The sequence below is a fragment of the Agelaius tricolor genome, unplaced genomic scaffold, assembly GCF_023055355.1.
Source record: "Agelaius tricolor isolate 1412-34295 unplaced genomic scaffold, bAgeTri1.0.p SCAF_59, whole genome shotgun sequence".
In the NCBI taxonomy this organism is placed as follows: Eukaryota; Metazoa; Chordata; class Aves; order Passeriformes; family Icteridae; genus Agelaius; species Agelaius tricolor.
In genome coordinates this window covers 823,826-846,874 of record NW_027269319.1, presented here as the reverse complement: position 1 = coordinate 846,874, position 23,049 = coordinate 823,826, and the positions used below count along the sequence as shown (strand labels likewise).

General features: G+C 39.1%; 1 protein-coding gene across 6 annotated transcripts; it reads left to right on the top strand.

Moving 5' to 3' along the window:
* The first annotated feature begins 298 nt into the window (after positions 1–298).
* On the top strand, positions 299–22,763 carry LOC139605084 (coiled-coil domain-containing protein 171-like). 6 transcript variants are annotated; one of them, XM_071456467.1, is made up of 11 exons: positions 299–798; positions 1,939–2,055; positions 4,223–4,402; positions 5,663–5,836; positions 6,309–6,454; positions 7,993–8,047; positions 9,278–9,376; positions 12,355–12,490; positions 13,525–13,679; positions 14,190–14,264; positions 17,699–20,707. In XM_071456467.1, the coding sequence occupies exons 3-11, from the start codon at positions 4,343–4,345 to the stop codon at positions 17,954–17,956; spliced, it is 1,158 nt and encodes a 385-aa protein (XP_071312568.1). In that variant the 5' UTR covers positions 299–798; positions 1,939–2,055; positions 4,223–4,342; the 3' UTR covers positions 17,957–20,707. The 6 variants fall into 6 exon arrangements, 4 of the variants coding, with proteins under 4 accessions (XP_071312568.1, XP_071312569.1, XP_071312567.1 ...); XR_011684221.1 differs by lacking the exons at positions 299–798; positions 1,939–2,055 and adding exons at positions 3,456–3,794; positions 21,405–22,763 and having other exon boundaries at positions 17,699–19,093; XM_071456468.1 differs by lacking the exons at positions 299–798; positions 1,939–2,055 and adding an exon at positions 3,456–3,794 and having other exon boundaries at positions 17,699–17,847; positions 18,155–20,707.
* The last annotated feature ends 286 nt before the right edge of the window (positions 22,764–23,049 follow it).

Below are 23,049 nucleotides of genomic sequence, written 5' to 3'. Positions count from 1 at the left end.
TTTCTTCCACTTTTGTTTCCTTTCTTTCTGTTGCAGGAATGTGAAGAAAGGAAGCAGAAAAGCAGGCAGAAACTGTGTGGCCTTGAACAAATGTGTGCACAACTGACCCAGGAAAACAATTCCTTGAAAAATTCATTATCAAGTGCTCACAAGGAGTGAACGAATCTTTTGAATCAATCATTTGAATGAATCCTTTGAATGGCAAAACTAAGAGTTTTCTTTTTGCTCTTGTCTAGGTAAAAACCATCTAGTTAATATTTCTTCCACTTTTGTTTCCTTTCTTTCTGTTGCAGGAATGTGAAGAAAGGAAGCAGAAAAGCAGGCAGAAACTGTGTGGCCTTGAACAAACGTGTGCACAACTGACCCAGGAAAACAATTCCTTGAAAAATTCATTATTAGATGCTTTCAAGGCACGCTCATCCCTGCTGGCAGCCTGTGTGCTGCTGTCAGGGGCCCTGTGCTCTCTCTAGGGCCGACTGTGCACCACGTCTTGCCAAAGAGACATTCTCCAGGAACAGGTGAACCAGCACCAACTCTTGAACCACAAGATCGTCAGCCTCCTTTATGCTCTCCCTGCTGTCATGGAAAGAAACCAGGACGACGGCAGGCTGAGGCAGAGAAGAGCCAAGAACCTGGTTTATGCGTTCCGAAGAGCCGTGATCGCAGTTCTGGCTGCTAACAGGCTGAGGGCTCTGGCTCGATATTCTTGTACCTTTTTCATCTGGACATATGGATACAGAGGAAGCTCTGGAATTCAAGTTTGTCTGGGAGAATCCAGAGGCAGGCATCCTTTGACACGTAAGTGCAATGTTCTTAAAATGTTATGTCAAATTACATGCTTAGGGAATAACAAAGAGCAATATTATTATTATTGCTAGGGCATAAAGACATATTTAATGACATTCTGACAATTATTATTTATGGATTTGTGTTTTTTGTGTTTCTTCATGAAAGTATTTCACTCTAAGAGCAAATGCCTACTCTTATGTTAAGCATTGCAAGTACAATTGCAATTATGCACATGAACTCAACAGTATCTGATATCCTTGATATTTGTGTTACGGATTTCAGAACTAGGCACTGCAGCATCTTCTCTGTGGTAAATATCTTGCAATGTTCCTAAATGATTAACTTTCACTTTTTTTTTTTTGAAAAAGTATTTCCTCTTCTTTTTCTAATAATTTTTAATACCTATTTCCTACTAAAATTCCTAGAATTTTCCACAAAAATTGCTTTCTGATTCAGGTAAAATATTAGCATAGGATTTTAAAATTTTCATTTGAGATTATGTCTACTTGCCCCTTTCTGTTACCAGACCAGTTTATACTTCCCTCTAAAAGGATAAATAGTATCAAAAATGTTTTGCAAATTAGAAGATTCATCTACTGTCGCAGACATCTTTCATGAAAAATCCTTTCTTAGGATTTTTCCTTGTGAGAAGCTGCAGTTTCCAGCAACCAAAGTAAACAATGGTTATCTGCTGCTGTGGAATGCAACAGGTGATTGGTCTCCTGTGGGTGTTTGGATTTCTTGACCACTCATGGCAGAGCTGGCTCTTGCTCTGTCTGAGACACAGATCTTTGTTATTCATTCCTTTTCTATTCTTAGCTTAGCTAGCTTCTCAAGAAACTTTTTCCTTTCTATTGCTTTTTAGTATAGTCTAATGTAACACATATCATAAAATAATAAATCAAGCCTTCTGATCATGGAGTCAACATTCTCGTCTCTTCTTCACCCTGAAAACCCTTGTGACCACAGTCACAATCTACTTTTTTAAAAAAAAGTAATTCTGGAAGCATGCTTAAAACAGTCTAAATTGTTCCGTCTAATTTGTTGTTTATATGCTTATTTTTGGTTAATTTCTCAAAGAGCTGGAGATAGCAGTGTGCCATATCTTAGTGATTCAGTTATCTTGCTAGCTGCAATTCTCTTTCACAGGTTTTGGAGAGGAAGGAGTTGACTGTATTGAAGCACTTCACTGGCTGACTAGTTCTAACCTCTATACTGCAATAATCAGCTCCATCTCAGAACTGCAGGGTGTTCTCAGCAAACAAGGTAATTTTAACTGTATATTGTTGTAGCAGAAATACATAACAGACGCCTTTGACTAGAGGTTATATCCTGAGCTAGTCAATACAAATTTTAGTGGGACTGTTTCCCTGAAAGAGTAATTTCATTGCAAGATAAAATAATAACTCTTTTCTACATTCTCTGAATGATCACATCTCTGTACTGCTGGAACAGATTCATTTTCTTTAACAGCTTGATAGGATATTATATCCTTTCAGTATATAGAGCCATGGAAGCTGAAGGCTGGAGAGTGTTTCTGCAGTTTATTTACAGTGAGAACTGATACACGTTCCCTTGGTTCATCTGCATTGCTGCCATCCCTGGTTCTTTATTAACCTCTACTTTTAGAATCCCCACATTTTTGTCACAGGAAAAAGGATACAAGAAGAGGGATCATTTATGTCAATAAAGGGAAATAGCAGGACAAAGACAAGATGATGCATTTTCCAAAAGGCTAAACACTAAATTGGTATCAAAGTTGCCATTCAATCAAATGTGTTTAGATTCAGTTGCAGGCACTTTCTTCTTTGATCATGCTGTTTTTAAGGAATTGAAAATTAAAAAGCAAAGTTTGAACAGTGCTTCAGATTCTGTAGTCTGTCTTTCAGAATATTTACAGATTCCATCTTGTATAAATGAAAAAGAATGGGATATTACAAGAAACGGGAACTAATAACCTGCTCAATGTTCCTTTGTGGTGTTGTTTCTTAAAGATGCACGGTCCTGGCTTTTTTGCACTTATCAGTGCAGCCGGGAACTGCTTTGCACAACTGATGGACAACCTGAGCGTTCTGAGGGAGACAGCTCAAGGGAACGCTCGTGGGTGCAGAGCCTGCCTGGAGAGGGACTCCCTCACACAGAGGCTGGCTCGTGGCCTCCAGAGAGTAAATGGCCAGGCCCTGGAAGCTGGATTGTATGACAGACTGCCCAGCACAGTAAGCAGATTTACAGTCCTCCTTCAGGAAAATAGGTTTACAGCAATGGTGAAGCTCCCTTGATAGCAGCATTTCTTTGGTTTCAGGCTGGTGGTGAGTCCATGACAATGAAGTACTACTACATGGACACTAAGAAGTAGATTTGTCACACATTAGAGTGTGAATAGGTCTTTTTGTTTATTGACAAAGGATTTCTGGAGGAGGGTTAGTGAAATCGGCCGGCAGATGGTGAACGCCCAGGCTAGCCGGCCAGCCCGCCTTCAGCCAAAGGGACATTGCCGTGCAGGACTTCCACTCCGCAGGAGGAAGAGCGACTCTCCAGCTAGTGGCAAAATCGGCTTTATTGAGCCCCCGGAGGGACCAAGCGTACCCAAACGATCCAGGAACAAGAAAGCGCCGAGGGGCGGGGGGGGGGGAAAACACTGGGTTTTAAAGGGAGTGGGAGGTAGGGGTGGTAACAACACATGAACAAATCAGAGTCTGGGGAAGGGGGATACATAGGTGACAGACATAAAAGGAGAACCAATTGTAACAAACGGAGGGAGGGCCCCCGGCCCCTGAACCAATCACCCGACGCTCTGGCTAGAAGGTTCTAGAGATAGAGGCAGGAGTGCCGGGTGACTGGCAGGCAGCCGGGGGCGGGGAATTAAAAAGATACATCGGTAACTGGGGCAACCGGGGAGGGGTTGGGAGATTGACAAGGAACTGTGGAACGGAGGGGAACGCAGGCAGAACCATTAACATCATAACGTGGGGGAAACAGAACATACCTGAAACAAACCGCAACAGGTTAGTGTATCCAAGTAAAAGATTTTTTTTTCAAGTTCTATCAGATCTGTAGTAGCTTCTAAGAACAAATTTGCTTTTGGCTTGATGTAAGTGTTAAGGTTGCTTTTTATTATTGTTTTCTATTTTCTCATGTTTACCATCCTTTCTTTCAGTAAAGATAACCTTCTTCCCTTTAACCAAAATGAAAAGACAAACACTTTCTCTCCTAATATTTTATAGCAGACCTTAGGTGAAAATAGTAGTTCTTTGTAAACAGAATTTGCAGTAACCCTTGGTAGGTGACAGGTTCAGACTTTTGTGTATGTCTTTTAGAGATAGAGGAAAAAATGATGGTTTTGTCTTCACTTTCTTGGGTCTTAAATACTATTCATTTGATTGCTAAAATAGCAGACTTTATAGCCCATCAACTTGTTTTTGTTTGCTGACAGAGAAACATAGCAATCTTGCAGCAAGAAATATTTGGATTTTTACAAAGGCTTCATGCAGCAGAGGTAGAGTCCCACTCACTGCACCTGCAGCTTGCAGAATGCAGATGGGCTTTCAACGAGATGCAAAAAGAAGCTGAAAAAGCCTGCAGACTGCAAGAGCAATTAAATGAACTTCAGCGTGTAAGTACATTTGACTTGGAGACTCTTGCTTAAAAGAGATTCTCCTTTCTACACATTTTTTGATTTGTTTTATTTTGGAAAACAAGCATAAAATTGATTTCCTTTCAATAGAATTTTCCAGAAAACTTGTCCAGTAAATGTCACTAAACTAGAAGACAGATGTATTTAGAAATACCCTTTTTCCACTGGAGTTTCCTTTTGATTTGTAGAAGGAGGTATCCTGTATAAATGACAGTTTGGTCTTCAGCAATGCAGGTTCTCCCATTTGTTGGAAATGTTGATGTGATTTATGTATCCTAAAAGAAGATTTCACTTCCACAGAGTAAAGTCAGCTGGAATGAACGTATTCAATAAAAGTACGTTCATGAGAAGTTCATGAAATATAAATGTAGCAGTTTTAACTCCAAATGGATGTTGATGAAAAACATAATAATGGATGTTGTTATAATAAAAACAATTCAAATTTTCCTGGGTCTGTTTCCCTGAAGAAGTTACTTTATGGCAGGGGGAGAAAAAGCCTTCTCCGACATTGTCAGTAGCACAAATGCCCAAAATTCCCCTGAGTCTTTTGCTGTTGCTGATTGACTTACTGAGACACTGTGGGTTCCCTAACCTGAAGCCTAGTTGGTAGAACCAGGGTGTCCCAATCCAAACACTTCCAAGCAGAGAATATCTGCTAGATGATGTCTCACCCATTGTCCTTCCTGTTCCTAGCTAGTAAAATGGATTTTTTTTTTAACTCAAAAATCTCTAGTCATCTTCAGTTTTGTTCTTAACAGGTTTTATTCCCTTAGTGTTTTGGGACAGTTGGACGAAACTTGTCGCATTTTAGATTGTAGTTGAAACGTAGATGACGACTTTCCTTGAAGAATTATTTCCTCTATCTGGAACAGTTTTTGGAGGAGAAGAACAGTCCACAAAGGTGTTTACAAGGATTAATAAGCTATCCACTAAGTTTTTGAACATTGATCTGCGTATTTTTCCTTCTAAATATTGAAGTTTTGCATCCTAGGGTGCTACTTTGACAAGAGTTATGAATGCCAAGACTTTACATGAATGTTCTTTATAAAAATCACAGTAATTAACTGGTCTGCCATTTTACTGTCCAGTGATCTGTCTTCATGTTAAAAAAACCTCAATACTAATCCTAAGCATGCATTTGTTTTGGAATTTGGTAGGTTTGCAAGTGGAACTCACTTAGTGGTGGGGAAAGCACTGAATATAATTACAGAATCAGGCACAACTTCTTTCTCTTTCCAGAGAATCAACCAAGACAATGTACAGGGGGAGTTAGATAATGCTTTGCAGTGTGAGCATGAGGCACAATTGCTTTTACAAGAACACCAGCGACGGATTCAGGAGCTGAGTAATACACTGGAATTGCACTCATGTACCAACAAAGATAGAAACCAGGTCTCCAATGTACCTCTGATGGTAATGTTATTCTTCTGGAACAGTCACCAGAGTTTCACCTTCTGTTAAACAAGCCAAATAGTGCAATCCTTGTATAAATGAAATAAGAGGAGTAAATACACACACTACTCAGTCTGTTGAGAATTTTAGGCTACTGAGAAAACACTTCAAAGACTCCATTTTTTTCTTAAGCTATGGATGTTTTATTTTCAACAATTAAGGAAAAAGTCTTCAGTGGGGGTTTGATTTGGGCTTTTTACCTACGCTAATTTTGTTTTCTAAAACTTATTTATACATAGCAAATATACTAAAAACTGGGGGGGGGGGGGATGGTTCTGAGTCATTAATGCTTTTGCTAGGAAATTCATAAAACCGTAGGATGCAGTGGTCCAAATCTACTTCACAATCAGTTTGTCTTCCATGTTGGTCAGTAGCCAGTGGCATAAAGTGAAGTTTCTTTGGGCGACAGAGTAACTCTGCTCTCTGCTGGCAGAGCCTCTCTAATGCAACAGAAGAGCTGAGGAGAAGAGACCAAGTTCTGGATCACCAGAATAGACTCCTGAAAGATGCAGAGCAGGACCAGCAGCAGCTGCAGGAGACTCTCCAGGAGGCAGAACGTGCCATCCAACAGGGAGCAATGTGAGCCCTGGGGCCTGGGGGATGTCACTTAAAATGTATAAAAATTTAAATTCCTACTTCCATGGGCAGGTTTTAGCCCTGGAAAGTGTAAGGTTAGAAGAGAAAAGTACATCTGTCTCCTTTTTTTTTGAAATTCAGACATAGTCTTCTAAAAACAAAAGTGTTAGTTCAAAATACTAGGTCATACATTTTATGCAGTTATCCCATAATAGTGCTCCAAATTCTGGGTGCTGAAATAACTGGCAAACAAAAGACCTGTGTGATCTTACTGATCTGACAACATCTCTTTGGCAGATCTTAAAGTTTTGTTTATTTAAGAAATGATTGTTCTCTGTGTTTCCACGCCATCTTGTTATAGGCAGATACCATTTAGTTATAGTAAATACAGAAGCATCAGCTAGGGGACAGGTCTTCACTGCCAAAGGGACTGAAACCCATTTTGGATCTTGCCTTTCCTGTGGTACAAGACAGATCTTCCAGCTGATTTCAGGGAGTTTTGGATTTAGACCTAATCCCCACACCACTTGCACCACAACCTAGAGTGGCAGGAAAGGCTCAGGCACTGGTTTTGAAAAGACTGGTGGTCAAAAGGAGCCCCCATGACTTGAAGGAGCTTATTACTAACCTATTCTTACACCATATGGTGAGATTAAAATAAAACAACAACTTTGCAAACTTTGCTTCTAATACTTAGCATAGTATGAAGCATGTATTATGAATATTGTTTTATGGCTAGGATCTAAAAAAATTTTAGTCATACATGGGTTCATTTGATCTCTGAAGACGAACATCTGAGAAACTGTAAGGGCTTTATGCACCAGGGAAATAATGCAATTTGTATAATCCTCAATGAAATGTTTAACAAGCTAATTAAAATGACAAATGTTATTTGGTAGGATTTGATCAAAGCAGCTGTCACCTGCAGAAGGATTTGTTCTGGAACGCTTGCCCTTTCCATTGTAATCACCCCAATCTATTTTGGACATTCTTCTTTGTGGCCACACATATATCCAGAAAAGATTATTTTCATGTGAAAAATGGCATTTTTTTTCTGTATATAGCAACTGAAAATCAACAAAGACAACTTTCCCTTCATTGTTCTAGCAGCTCTTCACAACAAATAGGGGTTTTTTTCTCCCTTTGGAGCATATAAGCAAAGCAGATGAAATAACAGAATCTGTCAGTGTTTTCCAATACAAGAATATACCATCCTGCTAGAGACTTTTAATGACCTCTGTATCCAAGCCATGATAGTTTTGATAGGCATATAATTAGATCAGTTTTAATTGCTTATCCTCAACAGAAGCATCTTTCATTTGGAAATGCACCAAATGCACCAATATGAACTATTTTCAGGGTTTGCATTGGAGTTTATCAACAATTTATCAACAATTTCAACAGTTTATCAACAATTATTTTACAAGACATCAAAACCATAAAGTAGCTGAAGATTAATTTGTACATTGGAAGAGCTTCAGTTCTATAAAGTTACTCCATTGTTGTTTTGTTTTGTTTTCTTTTCTTTTCTTTTATAATAGAGACGAAGAGTTGATCATTAATCGTATAAAAGCTGTGGAGGCTGCCCTGAATGAGGTAGGAATTTGAAGTGCTCCCTCTGATTTGTGTTCCAAACATGCCAAACTCTTAGAACTGTTTATTCTCAGGGGAGGAGAAAAGTTGTTGCAAAGCAACTTCCTTTCCTTAGAGTTGAAGTTTCCTCCCTCAACTTCTACCATCTTAAAAAACTATAGTGGAATAAAATGCAAGTTTGCAGTATACACACACCTTGTTCTAAATGTAGAAGTTATGACAAAATTCCCTTGCCTTCCCTCACTGAGCACTATTTCTGGTTGTCAAGACTAATGCAACATACAAAAAATTAGCAATTGTGGTGGTTAACCCTCTACTGAATAATGAGAGATCACATACTTGGTGGCCATAAAACATTTGGCTTTGTGTCTGCTACTTTAACCTCTGAAAATTATTAATAGGAAAAGAAAATGCAGGAAGTCATAATCTGTGGTCAGAACCTTCCATGGTATTTTTTTAAAGCTCATTTTAAATTTAATAATAATCTCAAGTTTTCTCTCTGACTTGTACAAGTGTGGCCTGGTATAAGACTATTTAAAGGTCCAACAAAGCTATACATATTAATTATTTAGGAGAAAGGAATATTTTCATATTATACTATAGCTCTAATGGTAGGTGGTTTTATAACTGCTTTTAATCTACAGCAGCACAGAGCCAGAGATGTTTTCATTACCTTGGAGTGTCCATTTCCCTTACTACATCTTTAATTCCTAGCAAAATGGGAATCTCTTCTTTATTTTAGTTTCTGTATTCACCAAAACTGTTCTTAACTTTATTTTCAGATATCTTTTTCAAGTTTCTTTCCTTTAATGCTCATGGAAAGTGACAGAACCTAAACTGCGTGGTTCACCTACAGCAAACTGTGCTGATAAAAAATTTCCTTTGTGCCATCACCATCTTCATACTGGCTTCTTTCAAACTTTGGAAGTGAATGTCATGCAGCAACTGCTGTGTTTTTACAGTAATAGATACGTCGTGCCATGTCCGTGGCCTTTCTCTTTTCAGGGCAGGGTACTTTTTTTTTTTTTTTTTTTTTTTTTGGTAGCATTCTCTCCCAGCACTGTGAATGAGAGATTTATTTGCAATGAAAATTCAATCAGTTGTACTTTATCCATGGATGTTAGGTCCAGTGATCAAAGCAAGTCCACTCAATGGGCTCAAGGGGACACCGTTCACCCCCGCTGGTGTGTCTGAAGGAGAATTACCACTGATGCTGGGCTATTTTCCCTTTAGGTCAGAGACGAGGCTGTGGCATCAGCCATGCCACTCCCCAGCCTGAAGACCCTTTCAGAGGAAGCAATGAGAGACAGGCCAGAGGCTGCATCATTCCAGGTTAGAGTCTAAAACCAATCCTGTTTTTTTTTTTTTTTAATTTTCTTTCCTTTTTGAATCTGAGCTGCAACAGGCAGACAGATTATGCTCTGAGCATGTGGAGAGCAAAAAGCTTCAAAAGTATTGCAGTCAACAGTTGAAAGAATTTCCATGTATACTCTTGCACATGGTATTTCAGAGGTGATGTCAACTTTCAGTTTTGCAGTTACAGTATTAAATAACGGATGGGAAAACAAACATGGACAGAAGTATATATATTTGGAAATTAATATCCCTCTATCCCCTTCACTTTTTTTCCCATTAATATACACAAGACTAATTAAAAAAACCCACAAACAAAACCAAAACTAAGATCCCCACAAAAAAGCAAAACCAACCAAACAAAAAAGATGAGATTTTCAGGCTCCTTCTTGGTCAGTATCAGATTTTTTCAACCCACGGTTCTAGAATTAACTGTGGTGTTTAGAGCATTCCTCATTTAAAAGAGATTGCTATTTAGAATGTTTAAATATAGAAGCTATTTTGCTTCTGTAGGTTTAAAGACTTGCACATTTCAAAATACTGATTTTTTTAGGACAAAACAATGAGTGGAAAAAAAAGAGAAATTTACCAATAATGTGCCATATTTTCACTCTGAATGCAGATTCAGTGCAATGCATCCTTATTGTTTTTAAGTTTGGTCTTCTACAGAAACTAGCCCTTAGTCTTTGTAGTTGTGCAGAATACATTAGTGCTAAAGCAGAATTTTTTTCCTAATGAGAGAAGAAAAGGCAGAGTGAGTACATATTTCTTTCATTGTACTTCTCTGTCTGAATTAGAGAGAGAGTAGGTAATCAAGTAAAGTGCAAGGAACTTAGGGTAAGTATTGCATACAGTGTGTAAGCTTCTGCAGTAATTCCTCCCAATTGATTGTAGATTTTCTGTTCTAATGCAGAATATAATTGCAGGATCGGGGTCACAAAATCAAACATTCAAGAAAGGCAGATTATAATTTCTCACTGTTGCCCTCTTGCATGCATACATACATTTCAATATGATAAAGACATAAATTATGTGTGCATTATCGTGTTTTCACACTAAAATATGGAAATATGAAATATATAATGCCTTGAGATTCCCATGAAGCTTAATTAGCACAGATGAATTTTTTTGTCAAACGGTTGAATTACAAATATTTCCCCAGTACAGTGATGATCCATTTTAGAGCTGCACAAAAGGTCCCATGGGTGGCATCTTTCCACAGGAGGCATTGTGGCAATCACCAGCTTTAAAATCCTTATTTTCTAATTTGGTAGTGGATGCTGCTTTTCTTTTTTTAAGTCCCATCCCAACTCCCATTCTTTTTTGACCTCACAATGATTGCAGAAGCACCTGCAGCCTGTTCCCTCTTTCTCTCCAGAAGAGAATCATAAACACAAAAAGTTGCATTTCATATTTGCACAGAGTGCTTGTGGTATAAATAACATAGTACAGTATGTGCTGGGGAGCTCGCTGGTGGGGCAGAACTGTGAAGTTCTTGTTCACCTGCAGCCTCAGGTGTACTTGGTAACTCAATACATATACAAACAGCAGCAATGGCTCACAGTCGGTGTCACTGTGAACTTCCTTTTCTCCATCCCTTTTTCTCTTTCTCCCTTTCCTCATCTCTCTTTCACCCTTTTCCCTCTCTCTCTCCTCTGCCCTCATCTCTAGTTCCTGTTTGATTCCTTTCCAAGCTCATTACTGAGGTTTTATTACAAAGTTTGCCTTTTTATGGACAGAGGTCACCTAATGGATTTTAATTTTACTCCATGCCAAACTGTATTAAGGGCAATCCTGTAATCTTGAGTGAGGTAAGCATGTAGGAATCATTTTAGGGACACTTGTCATTGAAAGCAGTGGAGTTGTTTGCAGGCACATCCTCTAGAACTGCCTTAGTTAGTCTGCGATGTGCATATTTAAATTAAAGGCCTTATAATCTTCAAGGATCCTCTTTTAGGACTAGAACCACAGAACCAAGACATTTTGGAGATTTTTTCTCATGAAAAAAGATGTGATATGGGTTAATTTGCCACTGCTGTTTCCTAGACACCACAACGAAACAACCCGGTTGATTTTACCTGGGTTAACATCTATTCTGAAGATCAGCAATGTGAAAACTGAAAAGGAAAACTGAAAAACCTTTGTAAATCCCTGTTTGTGGTACAAGGTTAATTTTTGTCTGTATCACAGGTTTACATTCAAAAGTCCAATTTCATACTATCTGAAGGGAAAATTATAACAAATAAAATATGATTATGCATTGTAAAGAAGACCAATAATTTCAACGGTTAGTTGAGACTACTTGGGGTAGATATAAAGTTACCAGTACTGCCAAATCATCTGTGCTCTCTTGTCCTGCTAACTTTATCATCAATCTAAACCAATATAACAAAATTGGGACATTATTCCACTACATACATGGAAACAGCTACATCTTTCCAGTTCTAGTGCAATTGGATTATTTGTTTTCAGAGGTCTGTAGGTTTACAATGTTTCTTTTGTTACTGCAAGTTAATTTTTTTGCTGTGGAGTGGAAGGATTAGTAACTTGACTCATCTTGGAAGTGTGAACATTAGCTTGAAACTATGTGGTAATTTTTTGTGAACAAAAATTGAACCTGCAGTGAGTCTTGTATTTAAATAAAATGAAAAAATTGTATCAAGAGCTCAGTGCTGTATTGCATACTTGAAAACATCACAGCATCTTCTAACTAGGGTGTGGACTCATTCCCTGCTCCTCAATTACATTATTCAACATTCTAGAAGAAATACAAAATCCATTGTTAGAACTTTTTGATGTTCAAGTCCTGGGACTAAGAATCTGCCTGGCTTCCAAACTGTATTTGATTTCTCTGCTAAAAAAAAATTCTGTCTTTTGTAACAAATGTGGATGTGTGCTATTTGGCATTTAAGTGTAGCTTGCCTGGCACTAATGATTCCTTTTACTTTTATTTAAAGAACATATTTGGACATCTTAGGGATCTCTACTCACTGGCAGCTGCCAGAATTGAAGCATTAAGAACAGGAAGACAATCTTCACAGGCTCACTGTGAATCCGAAGCAGCTTTGGTGCCTCTTACTCCTGTTCCTGATGGTAAGTGTGCTTTGCAAGCAATTACAGTCACTTGGATGTGGGTTCCCAGCCAGCATCTCCCTTCATGCTGCACAGCTTCTGTAGGCAAATACAACACCACTTAATTGTAAACATATTGAAGCAATAAAATTAGTGCAAACAGAAATGTTCAGAGACATATATCAGAAGAGAAAGAAGGTGATGAAAGTTAACACAGGACTTAAAATTAGTGCTGTATTTTTTTTCTATTGGTCATTATTTGATTAGGGGTTTTTTTGTTGTAGTTTGAATGTTGCTTGGTTGGTTGGATTTCTTTTGGTTTTGGGGAGTGGTGGTGGTGGGTGGGTATGTGTTTGGTTTTTGAGTTGTTTTTTGGTTTTTTTTTTTTAATATTATTATCCTTCCTCCTTTCCTGGGACTTTCCTTTCCTGGAACTTTGCTTGCCTTCCTTTTCCTTTCCTTGCCTTGAAATTTCCTTTCCTTGAAACTTCCTTGAAATATCTTTTCCTTTCTCTGAAATTTTCTGTCCTTTCCTTGAAATTTCCTTGCCTTGCCTTGAAATTTCCTTGCAATTCCTTTCCTTTCCTTTCTTTGAAATATCCTTTCATTTCCTTGCCTTGAAATTTCCTTTCCTTTCCTTGAAATTTCCTTTCCTTTCCCTAAAATTTCCTTAAAATAGCCTTTCCTTGAAATTTCCTTTCCTTTTCTTGAACTTTCCTTTCCTTGAAATTTCCTTGAAATTTCCTTTCTTAAAATTTCCTTTCCTTTCCTTGAAATTTCCTTTCCTTTCCTTGAAATATCCTTCCCTTGAAATTTCCTTGACATTTCCTTTCCTTGACATTTCATTTCCTTTCCTTGAAATTCCCTTTCCCTTCCTTGAAATTTCCTTTCCCTTTCCTTTCCTTTCCTTGCAATTTCCTTTCCTTTCCTTCATAGACTTTTCCCTTTCTTTTTGTTAGAAGCCATTAACATTTTGTAACAGCCTTTCCTTGCAAACACAACCATTCCAGTATTGTGCATTTCCTTGCTTATTACAATTTACTTTCTCCAAACAGAATCTTCACACTGCCACATTGACTCTGAAGCAGTTCACCACCTCCACCTCCACCTCCTCCTCCACCTCCTCCTCCTGCTCCTGCTTCTGCTCCTCCACCTCCTCCTCCACCTCCTCCTTCTGTTGCTGTTCCTGCTGCTGCTCCTGTTCCTGTGGGTAAGTGTGCTTTGTGCCTTTCAAGCAATTAAAGTCACTTGAATGTGGGTTCCCAGACAGCATCTCCCTTCATGCTGCACAGCTTCTCTGGGCAAACAATACTTAAATATAAACATAAGGGAGTATTAAAACTAGTGCTAAGAGAAATGTTCTGAGACTGTTTTCAGAAGAGAAAGGAGATGGTGGAAGCTAACACATGGATTAGTGTTTTTTATTATTGGCTCCTATTTCCTTGTGGGGTTTTTTGGTTTTAGTTTGGGTTTGGATGCTTGGTTGATTGGAATTTTTTGGTTTTGGGGAGGGGTTGAGGTGTGTGGGTGGGTATTTGATTTTTGATTTTTTTCTTTTTTTACTTCTTTTAATTGCTTGCTTGCTTTCTTTTTAACCAAAGGCTTTTCCCTGTCTTTCTGTTTTAAACCATTAACATTTTGTAATCACCTTTCCTTGTAACCATAACTATTTCCATTCTGTGCATTTCCTTGCTTATTAAAACTTACTTTTACTAAACAGATCTTCTTCAGCCTCACATTTCACCCCAAGCATCTGGTAGAGCTGCTGCTCCTATTCCTGCTCCTGCTGCTAAGTGTGCTTTGCAAGCAATGACAGGATGTGGGTTCCCAGCCAGCATCTCCCTTCATGCTGCACAGCTGCTGTAGGCAAACGCAACAACACTTAATTGTAAATGCACAAAACACTGAATTGTAAATGTAGCATTCCGTAATGTAGCATTAAAACTAGCACAAACAGAAATGTTCAGAGACGTTTTTCAGAAGAGGAAGGGGATGGTGATAGCTAAGACAGGGATTAAAATTTTTGTAATTTTTAGTAGGTTTGTTTTTTTTTTTTTTTCTAGTGGTCCCCATTTGCTTGGTTATTTTTATTTTTGTTTGTGTTTGGTTGCTTGGTTGTTTGGATTTTTTTGGTTTGGGGGAGTGTTGGTGGCAGGTGGATGGGTATTTGGTTTTTCATTTTTTTCTTTCATTACTATTTTAAATTTTTTAAAGGCTTTTTCCTTTCTTTCTGTTTTAAACCATTAATGTTTTTGTAATAGCCTTTCCTTGCAAACTTGGGTGGGGCTGCTACTCGTGAAAATTAGAACTACATTGGAAAAGTTCACAGAGAACTGTCTCGTGTGGAAGAGACTCCATGGCATAGCAAAAAAACACCTCTCCCTAAGCCATTGCAGTTCTTTGCATTTCCTTGCTTTTTAAACTTTGCTTTCTCTAAGTTGTAGAAATTTGTCAGACTGGGCTTTTTTCTTGTCACCCTCTGTCTTGCATTTTTTTTCTTGGAAATAGTGTAGGACAGAATTCAGTAAATGTGGACCTCAAATAATTGTAACTTTTTCTTAGTACTGTTAGTAGTGAATGGTTTTTTTGCTTTGAAACATGTGAATGTTCTCACAGTGATAGTAAGTAAAGTAAAATCTGATAGTGTCATGGGTTTGACATTGGCTAAAAGCCAATGCACCTACAGTGCATTAAAAGCCAGTGCACCTACAAAAAATCCTTTACTTATTCTCCTCTGCCACAGTTGAGTAGAGGAAGGGGAAAGAACAATTAAAAAGCTCATGGGCTGAGTTAAGGATTAGAAGTAAAAGACTTTAAAGGCAAAACAGGCTCAAAACTTTAAAATATATAAAGAAAATTCTATTAATGAAATTTAAAAAGAATCATGAGATTTAAAACCCTTCCATAGCCCTTCTTTCCTTCCGACCAACAACAGAGGGAGACAAAACATGGGGCTTTTAGTCAGATTGTCACTTCTAAAAGTCTTTCTTCAGTCTGCTTAGGGAGAGGTGTTTTTTTGCTATGCCATGGAGTCTCTTCCACAGGAGACAGTTCTCTGTGAACTTTTCCAATGTGGTTCTAATTTTCACGAGTAGCAGCCCCACCCAAGTTTGCTGCAACATGAGTCACTCCCAAGGGCAAAGAAGTCTTCCCACAACTGTTTTTTCATGGGCCATTTGGTTCACGGGGTTTTGTTTCAAGGATAAGCTGTTCTAGTATGAAAGCAAAGGTGTTTTCTTCTATCTCTGGAAGCAAGGCTTCTCTCTCTCTTTCAAGTCTTTCACTTGATCACAGCTTCTCAGCATCCACACGTTCCAGGATGACCACCTTTTTCTCACAGGCTGCAGGTGATTTCTGTATTCCCCCACGCACTTAATGAATTGCAAGGAAATAGATTGTTGTGTTATAGTCCTCACCACAGCTTGCAGGAGAATTTCAGCTTTGAGGCCCAGAGCACCTCCTCCTCCCCCTCCCTCTTCTGCACCAACCTTAGTGTCGCCATGTTGTTCTCCTCACATGTCTTCCCCTTTTCTTTTTCTCTGACTCAGGAGAGAATTAGTGTTCGTAAGTTCATTTGTTCTCAAGTTCTATCAATTGAAAAGTTTTATAGACCTCTGCAGCGTTGAAAGGTTGATCCCATGCAGGCTTCACCCTGGGCAATTGCTCGCCATGCCCCTCACACTGATCACACGGCTCCCGCCGGCGCCATGCAGGACGCGCCAGCTGCCAGCTCCACTCAGTGCCTCTCCTCATGTGGCGCACCAAAAAGGGGAAAAAAAATCCACTGCCACTACTTCTGGCTCTTTGTTGGCAGCATGGCTGGCTAAAAGCGGCTAAGCAAAGCAAATAAAGCTCATTGTGAGCCACACCGAGACAGCCGCACCACATGGCGCCAGCCTGGCTGTGCCCATCTTGGCTGCGCCGTCCTGGCCACATGGCCAGCCCTGGAGCAGGAAGACCCTGGCACCTACCCACCTCTCCGAGGAAGAAAAAGAGAGTTCCCAAGGTTTTGTCTTTCATAAATAAATTACCATAGAGGCATTACAAGCTTTTGTAATTGACTTAGCAGTGTGCCTATTCTCAGAGGGAGACAGCAATTGGTTTTGCTTGGCATGGAGGAAGCTTTTAGCACCTCCTCACAGAAATACCACTTTTATGGCTGGCTTCTTCCCTCCTGACCAAAAATAAACCCATGCAAAACCAACATATGCCACAAAAGAGAATTTTCCAGCTACTGAGATGATGGCAGACATGAAAGAATGGAGATATCAGTACAGGCAAAACAGAAAAGCATACTGACAGTGTTTACTTATCTGGAAGTGTCTATAATACACCAAGCAGTGATGTCTCCCAGAAACTAATTTTTTACAGGAGTAGTAGCAATTCTTACCTGATTTTAATCAACTGAGCATCACTTGCCAACATTACTACATAGCCAAGGAATGCACATATCCCAGTACAAATGCTCTCCTTGTCATGTGTCTTTGCTTACACAAGTAATAGTTGTAACTAAATATTACAAATCATGCAGTTTAAAATAATAACAATATGAAACTTATATTATAAATCACATTATGTAACTTAGGACAAAGTTTACAAAAACACGTTAGTTCAACCCCACACATGCTATTTGGTAAAGAAAGTGCCTTTTCTATGCAAAAATTGTTTGATACTCAGTATTCTAGTTATGTGAACTTTTAACTGGTCAGACTGTTGTAACATACTTGAATATTAGAGTAATTTAATTAAAATGTTGCCTGCAACAATATGCTTGACTAATATTTGAAGAGCATTAAGTGTTGATTTCAATTAATAGTGAAATATATCCAAAAACAAATAAATCCCTTCTGTGGCCAACAGGGCAAGTGTTCCCCAATAACAGTGACAGGGAGACTGTAGAATAAGTTTGTTTACTTGATTAAAAAACACAGCCTTGGAATTATAATGATGAGGGATAAAAGATCTCTGTAAGTATTGTGTAGCACTTCAAATAAAGTGCCATTGTTTTCCAACCCTTCTGAGGGCAGGATACTTGTGCTAATGTCCTTTGTCTATTAAAGATTAGTGTCTATAATCAGGTGCCATGTGTTTCAAATAAGCACTTAAGAAGCAAACAGTTATAAGTACTTCACATACATACCCTTGTGAGAGGTATTTAACAGGAAACGTAGATTTGCTCTTGATTTGTTTTTCTATTTTTTTTATTCCAGCACACAGGGGAGAGCTTAGACTCAGAACCTATACTGTTTCTGGAACCGACACAACATCCACTGTGGCACCAGACAGAACTGTGCCTGTACCCTCCAGTGTGGTACCACGCAGAACGCGCACTCTGTATACCACCGACACATCATCCAGTGTGGCACCAGACAGATCAGGTGTTGGATCATCAGTGGACATACCCTCCCACAGGATATCCAACAGAAGTTACAGTTTGTCTGCAAGCAACATACCCTCCATTGTGACACCAGACAGAACAGGTTTTGAATCATCAATGGACATGTCCCCCCATGGGGTATGTGACAAAATGTACATTCTGTCTCCAACCGACACATTCTCCATTGTGACACCAGAGAAAAAAGGTTTTGGATCATCAATGGACGTGTGCCCCCCATGGGATATCCAACAGAATGTACACTCTGTCTCCAATCGACACATTCTCCAGTGTGACACCAAGCAGAACAGGTTTTGGATCATCAGTGGGCATATCCTCCCATGAGATATCTGACAGAACGTACCCTGGGTCTGCAACCAACACACTCTCCAGTGTGACACCAGACAGAACAGGTTTTGGATCATCAATGGACATATCCTCCCACAGGATATCCGACAGAAGTGACAGTTTGTCTGCAAGCAGCATACCCGCCAGTGTGACATCAGACTGTCCAATATGTCCACTGATGACCCAAAACCTAAGTACAAGTTTTGGATCATCAATGGACATATCCTCCCATGCGATATCTGACAGAAGTTACAGTTTGTCTGCAAGCAACATACCCTCCAGTGGGACACCAAGCAGAGCAAGTATTGGGTCATCAAGGGACACATTCACCAACCAGAAACCAACCAGAAACAGTACTGGGTCATCAATGGGTGCATCCTCCCATATGACAGGGAGCAGAACTGGTACTGGGTCTTCAGTCAACAAAACCACACAGAACTAGTTCTTTGCCTTCAGTCAAGTCTTTCAGCCTGAAGGTCTTACCCAGCACCAGAAGAAATCAGGGAATTTAATTACTGGATGTGATAGTTTTCTTGAGCAGTATCCTAGCTTCTCTTCAGAAGAAAAAAAAAAATCCAGCAATGTAAAAAGACCTAATTAAAGTACAATTAAAAAAGGAGTAATTAAAGTACCAACCTTTGTATTATAGTTAAGTGTATGTAGTTTTTGGTTGTGACAGCTATAGGTGGCCTAAAGCTGCACAGATGATGTGGCATAACAAGACAGCAACTCAACCAGCCTAATCCATTGGATAGTAGAAGCAAACAAGTCCCCGGGTGTGTTACTGATAGGCTGGATTCAAGTTCAAACAGGGGACTTCAGCCAACCCGTTTGAACCATGAATGCACCCATATCATTGGCCAGTGAGCTGGTGGAGCTAAGACCCTTGTCCAATCAGCTAGGTAAGAGTGGGAAATTTGAAGCCCCTATAAAAGAGGGTGCCTTTTGTTGGTTTTCCCAGCTTTTGCAGAGATGGGCAACTGGAAGGCATTTAAAAAGATTTGATTCCATTATCAGTCTCGATGAATAGTGAGACACAAGAGATGTAAAACTCAATGCCATTCCAGCAGAAGCCAACCTATTTCCTGGTTACAATACCTTATAAATGTTTTTCAACCTATTAGCTTTTGCCACACAATGCTGCTATTAACTCTAACACAAATCACCTCGATTTTTCCCCACATGGTCCTGCTACAATGCATCTTTCACAGTTCTAATTCTCTAAAATATCTAGTCTTTTTGCAGGGCCATATTTTGAAACTTGTTGAAACGTGTTTCTAGTTCAGTCTCTCTCTCTCTCCACAATGTCATCTCTATTCCATGGCCTTCCTAAGTCAGCACACCTTACCTCAGTGTTTGCATACAGGTGTACAAGACTGTGAGCTTTCTGTCAGGCTGTGAGAATTCTTCACAAATCCATTTCCCACAGCCATTCAATAAGCATTGGCTGTTGCTGCATGGACTCAGTGTGTGTGTATGTCACATTCCTGTCTCTACCATCAGCGACTTTTGTCTGTAATTTCATATTTTTATGAAAATATGCATTCATATCTTCACATTTCTGTGTTTCTAATTATTTGTACACCAAAGAACTTACTTTTTTAATTCTTACTTATTGCAGTTGTTAATTTTTATGTAGTATATTTTAAAATGTTACAAAAAACCACCTTTTGAGTAATTTTCCTCATTCTTAAAAAAAAATCCATAAGCCATTTTAGTCTCTGTCTCCCAAAGTTGTTTCATACCTCTCTATTTTAAACCAGGACTACAGTACTTTAATAGGATTGAGAGAGGTCCATGAAATGCACAGCAGTGATTCCTCTTGTGGAACGTCATAGCCCTGCCATGAGGCTCTTTTTTTATTGGTGTTTTTTTGTTTGTTTGTTTGTTTTGTTTTTCTTTCCTCCTCATCAGTGTAACCGCAGCCACACATTGAGTTGCAAACTTAAGCCAGATGAGCAGAATAAAAACAATGTGATGGGCCTTTGGGAGCACCCTGGCTGATCTTTCTGCTTTTTCCATTGAGCAAGGCTCTGATCCAGGCAAAGAGATTGCACTTAGTGCTACAGAGCCATTTGGCAGGAACTCCATTGATTTCTAGGAACAGCTGGAGGCCTGTGTCTCCCCAGGATGTTTTGGCTGTCCCAGGCTTTGTTGGGTTTTGGCTGCAAATACCATTGCCTTTGCTTTCTGATCTAGAAGTACCATGGCTGGGCAAAAACTGCCCATGGGCCATATTCCAAAGGCAGTTTGGTCTGGAGTTTGTGAATGAAGGAGACCTTCATCCAATTCCAAACCATAGGAAAAAAAATCATAAAAGAGAAGTTCCCATCTTTAACAAGCAACTGACAATTCAGAAGGGAATGTAGAGCTTATTTACGGAATGAAAAGGAAAGGAATCTTCCAATGGAGTTGTGGTTTACAGAGTTTTTATTCCGACTCCCACTCACAGCTGGCACTGGAGAAAGCCATGTCCCTGGAATTGTCAGTGTCTTCTGTCTGCCATGAATTGTTTTGCTGCAACAGAGGCATCAGGTGGAGAGAGGCTTAGCTGATGTTAGGAACAGGAGCTGCCCCAAGGAGAAAAAAATAAACAAATTTTTACTTCCCAAATCCATCTCCGCAGAGGCTCAAGCAGGATTCTCTGGTTCCCAGAAATACACAGAAATAGGGCTGAGAAGGCCATCTGGACATACGTGTTCATGCCCAAGACCTTGCTGATGCCATTTGGGTTTTGCCTTTTTTTCTATGTTTTCTATATTCTTTGCATATATGTTTGTAGCTCTGTATCCTACTGTATTAGTCACCAGTTTTCCCAATACTTTTCCAAGTCCTTTCCCTAAGCAGAAAGACAAAACAAATTCCAGAGCTCCAAGCGCTGGGGGGTCCAAGGCCCCAGTGCCATCTTGGTTCTTCCTGGCACACAAGAACAACTCTTTGAGATGCATTTTAATGGACAAAGTACAGCCAGTGCCAAGAGGGGGGACTCCAGAGAAGGAACTTGACCTGGGGGGGGAATTGCGTCACCACTTGTTGTCCTAATTAGTGCTTTTTATCAATTACGCTAATTTCCTAAAACCTACAAATATGTACTCATCTCTGGAGGGAGTGGGCTTTTGTGGACATCTTCCATAACTGCCCCTGAAAACTTCCAAATAAAGATCCATTTTTATATTATCTCCTTACTAAAATTATCTCTACTTTCATTTCCAGGTTGGGAAAAAGGCAACATTGCCATCACAGGCAAACGTGGCTCATAATCTCACTAATCCGTTCATCAAGGTATCTTCAGTTTGCTGCTAGCTCTTTGGGAATGCTGCTTGCTGTCCAAGAATTTTGTTCTTTTCAGGAAACTCAAGATACTTGCTTAAGTTCCCCTTTTCTACAGACTTGGGCTATTGTTGAAAAAAATGAGTGGCACAAACCATTGCTTAGGCAACTTCAACAAATCTAACGTTGATCCCAGTAGGTCTTAGGCCCTTGTTCTGTCAATTGACAGGGGTGTTTTAAAGGACACAGACACCAATGGAAAGAAAGATCATATTTTACTAGGAATATTAAGGCAACAGAAAAGTGAAACAATACATTCAATAAAACTGTGTGCTTGGCTTTAGTGACAAGCAAAAACAAGCAAGGTAATCTCATTACTATATGAGAGACAGGACAGTGTTTGAGAAAGATCCATCACCAATGGCGTGAACGCCTGGATCTCTTGCCAAAAAAATGAAATTTATTTACTGTGTCTGGGTGATCTTCAGGACAATGAATAACTACTTTTTAAGCTTTACATGACATATACCCGGTACTGAAGATTAATGCTTATTCCATAAAATAAAATTAAAGAAAAAAAATTTACTCTGCTCTAATCCATTTCATTTTGCTCCAAATTCTGCTTAGCATTTGGATCAATAGAAACACATGTGCCTATGTATTCCTCCGTCTTTCTCTTTCAATTTTGCCATTCATATTTGTTGTAAAATTGGTGAAATTAAAGATTCTGAAGCAGGATTTCTGTTTGTAGTGTTTATACTGAGATGGAATGTCCACAGTTCACTATTATAAAGAAGACATTTATTTTATAGCATGATTTTCTGGAACGTGTGTTGTTTTTAAAAAATAAGAATGCTATATCATCACTAGTACCTTGTGTTTCAAATAAATTGCTACAATGTTCCTGAAGGTAATACTAAAATTAGATGAACCAGACCGGACAGTGAACTGCAGTATAGGGAATACTACATTAATTTCAACTACTCCTTCACTTGTCTTTCTAACACAAAAAAGGAAAAAAAAGCAAAGTATCTCCCCTCGAAGGTTTCAAAGATGGGTAGGGGGGTGGCAGCAGAAAACAGCAGAACAATGAAACAATAAAAATTAAATACTAACAGAATCTGTTGGCCTCAAAACAATTAAAAGATTCAGAGTTCGTTCAGCCATTGTCTGTCATCTGTACATCAGAAAAGAGGGAAATCAATATTTGTTTCTTGGAGAGTTCCAACCCCAGCATGTGGTATTGATAGTTTCAACAGTGTAAAAGATCAATACTTTTCACAACAAACCTTTCACTTTTCCACTGTTAGAAAAGGTTTGTGAATTGGCTGGTAACACTGCTCTTGTTTAACGTTTTCTTTTGGGGAGTTTATGTTATTTCTATTGGCATTACTAGTGAAAATTTTTGCACTACTATTGCTGTAGTAGTGATGAATGCATATGATGTAATGATGAATGCATAAATAAAAAAAACCTTCACCACACAGGTGACAGTCATGAGAAAATATGCAACCAAAAAGTGCTGCAGCAAAGTCCCACTAGCCATGGGTGACAGGAGCTGCTTTGTCCCCAACAAATGCCTGAGGCA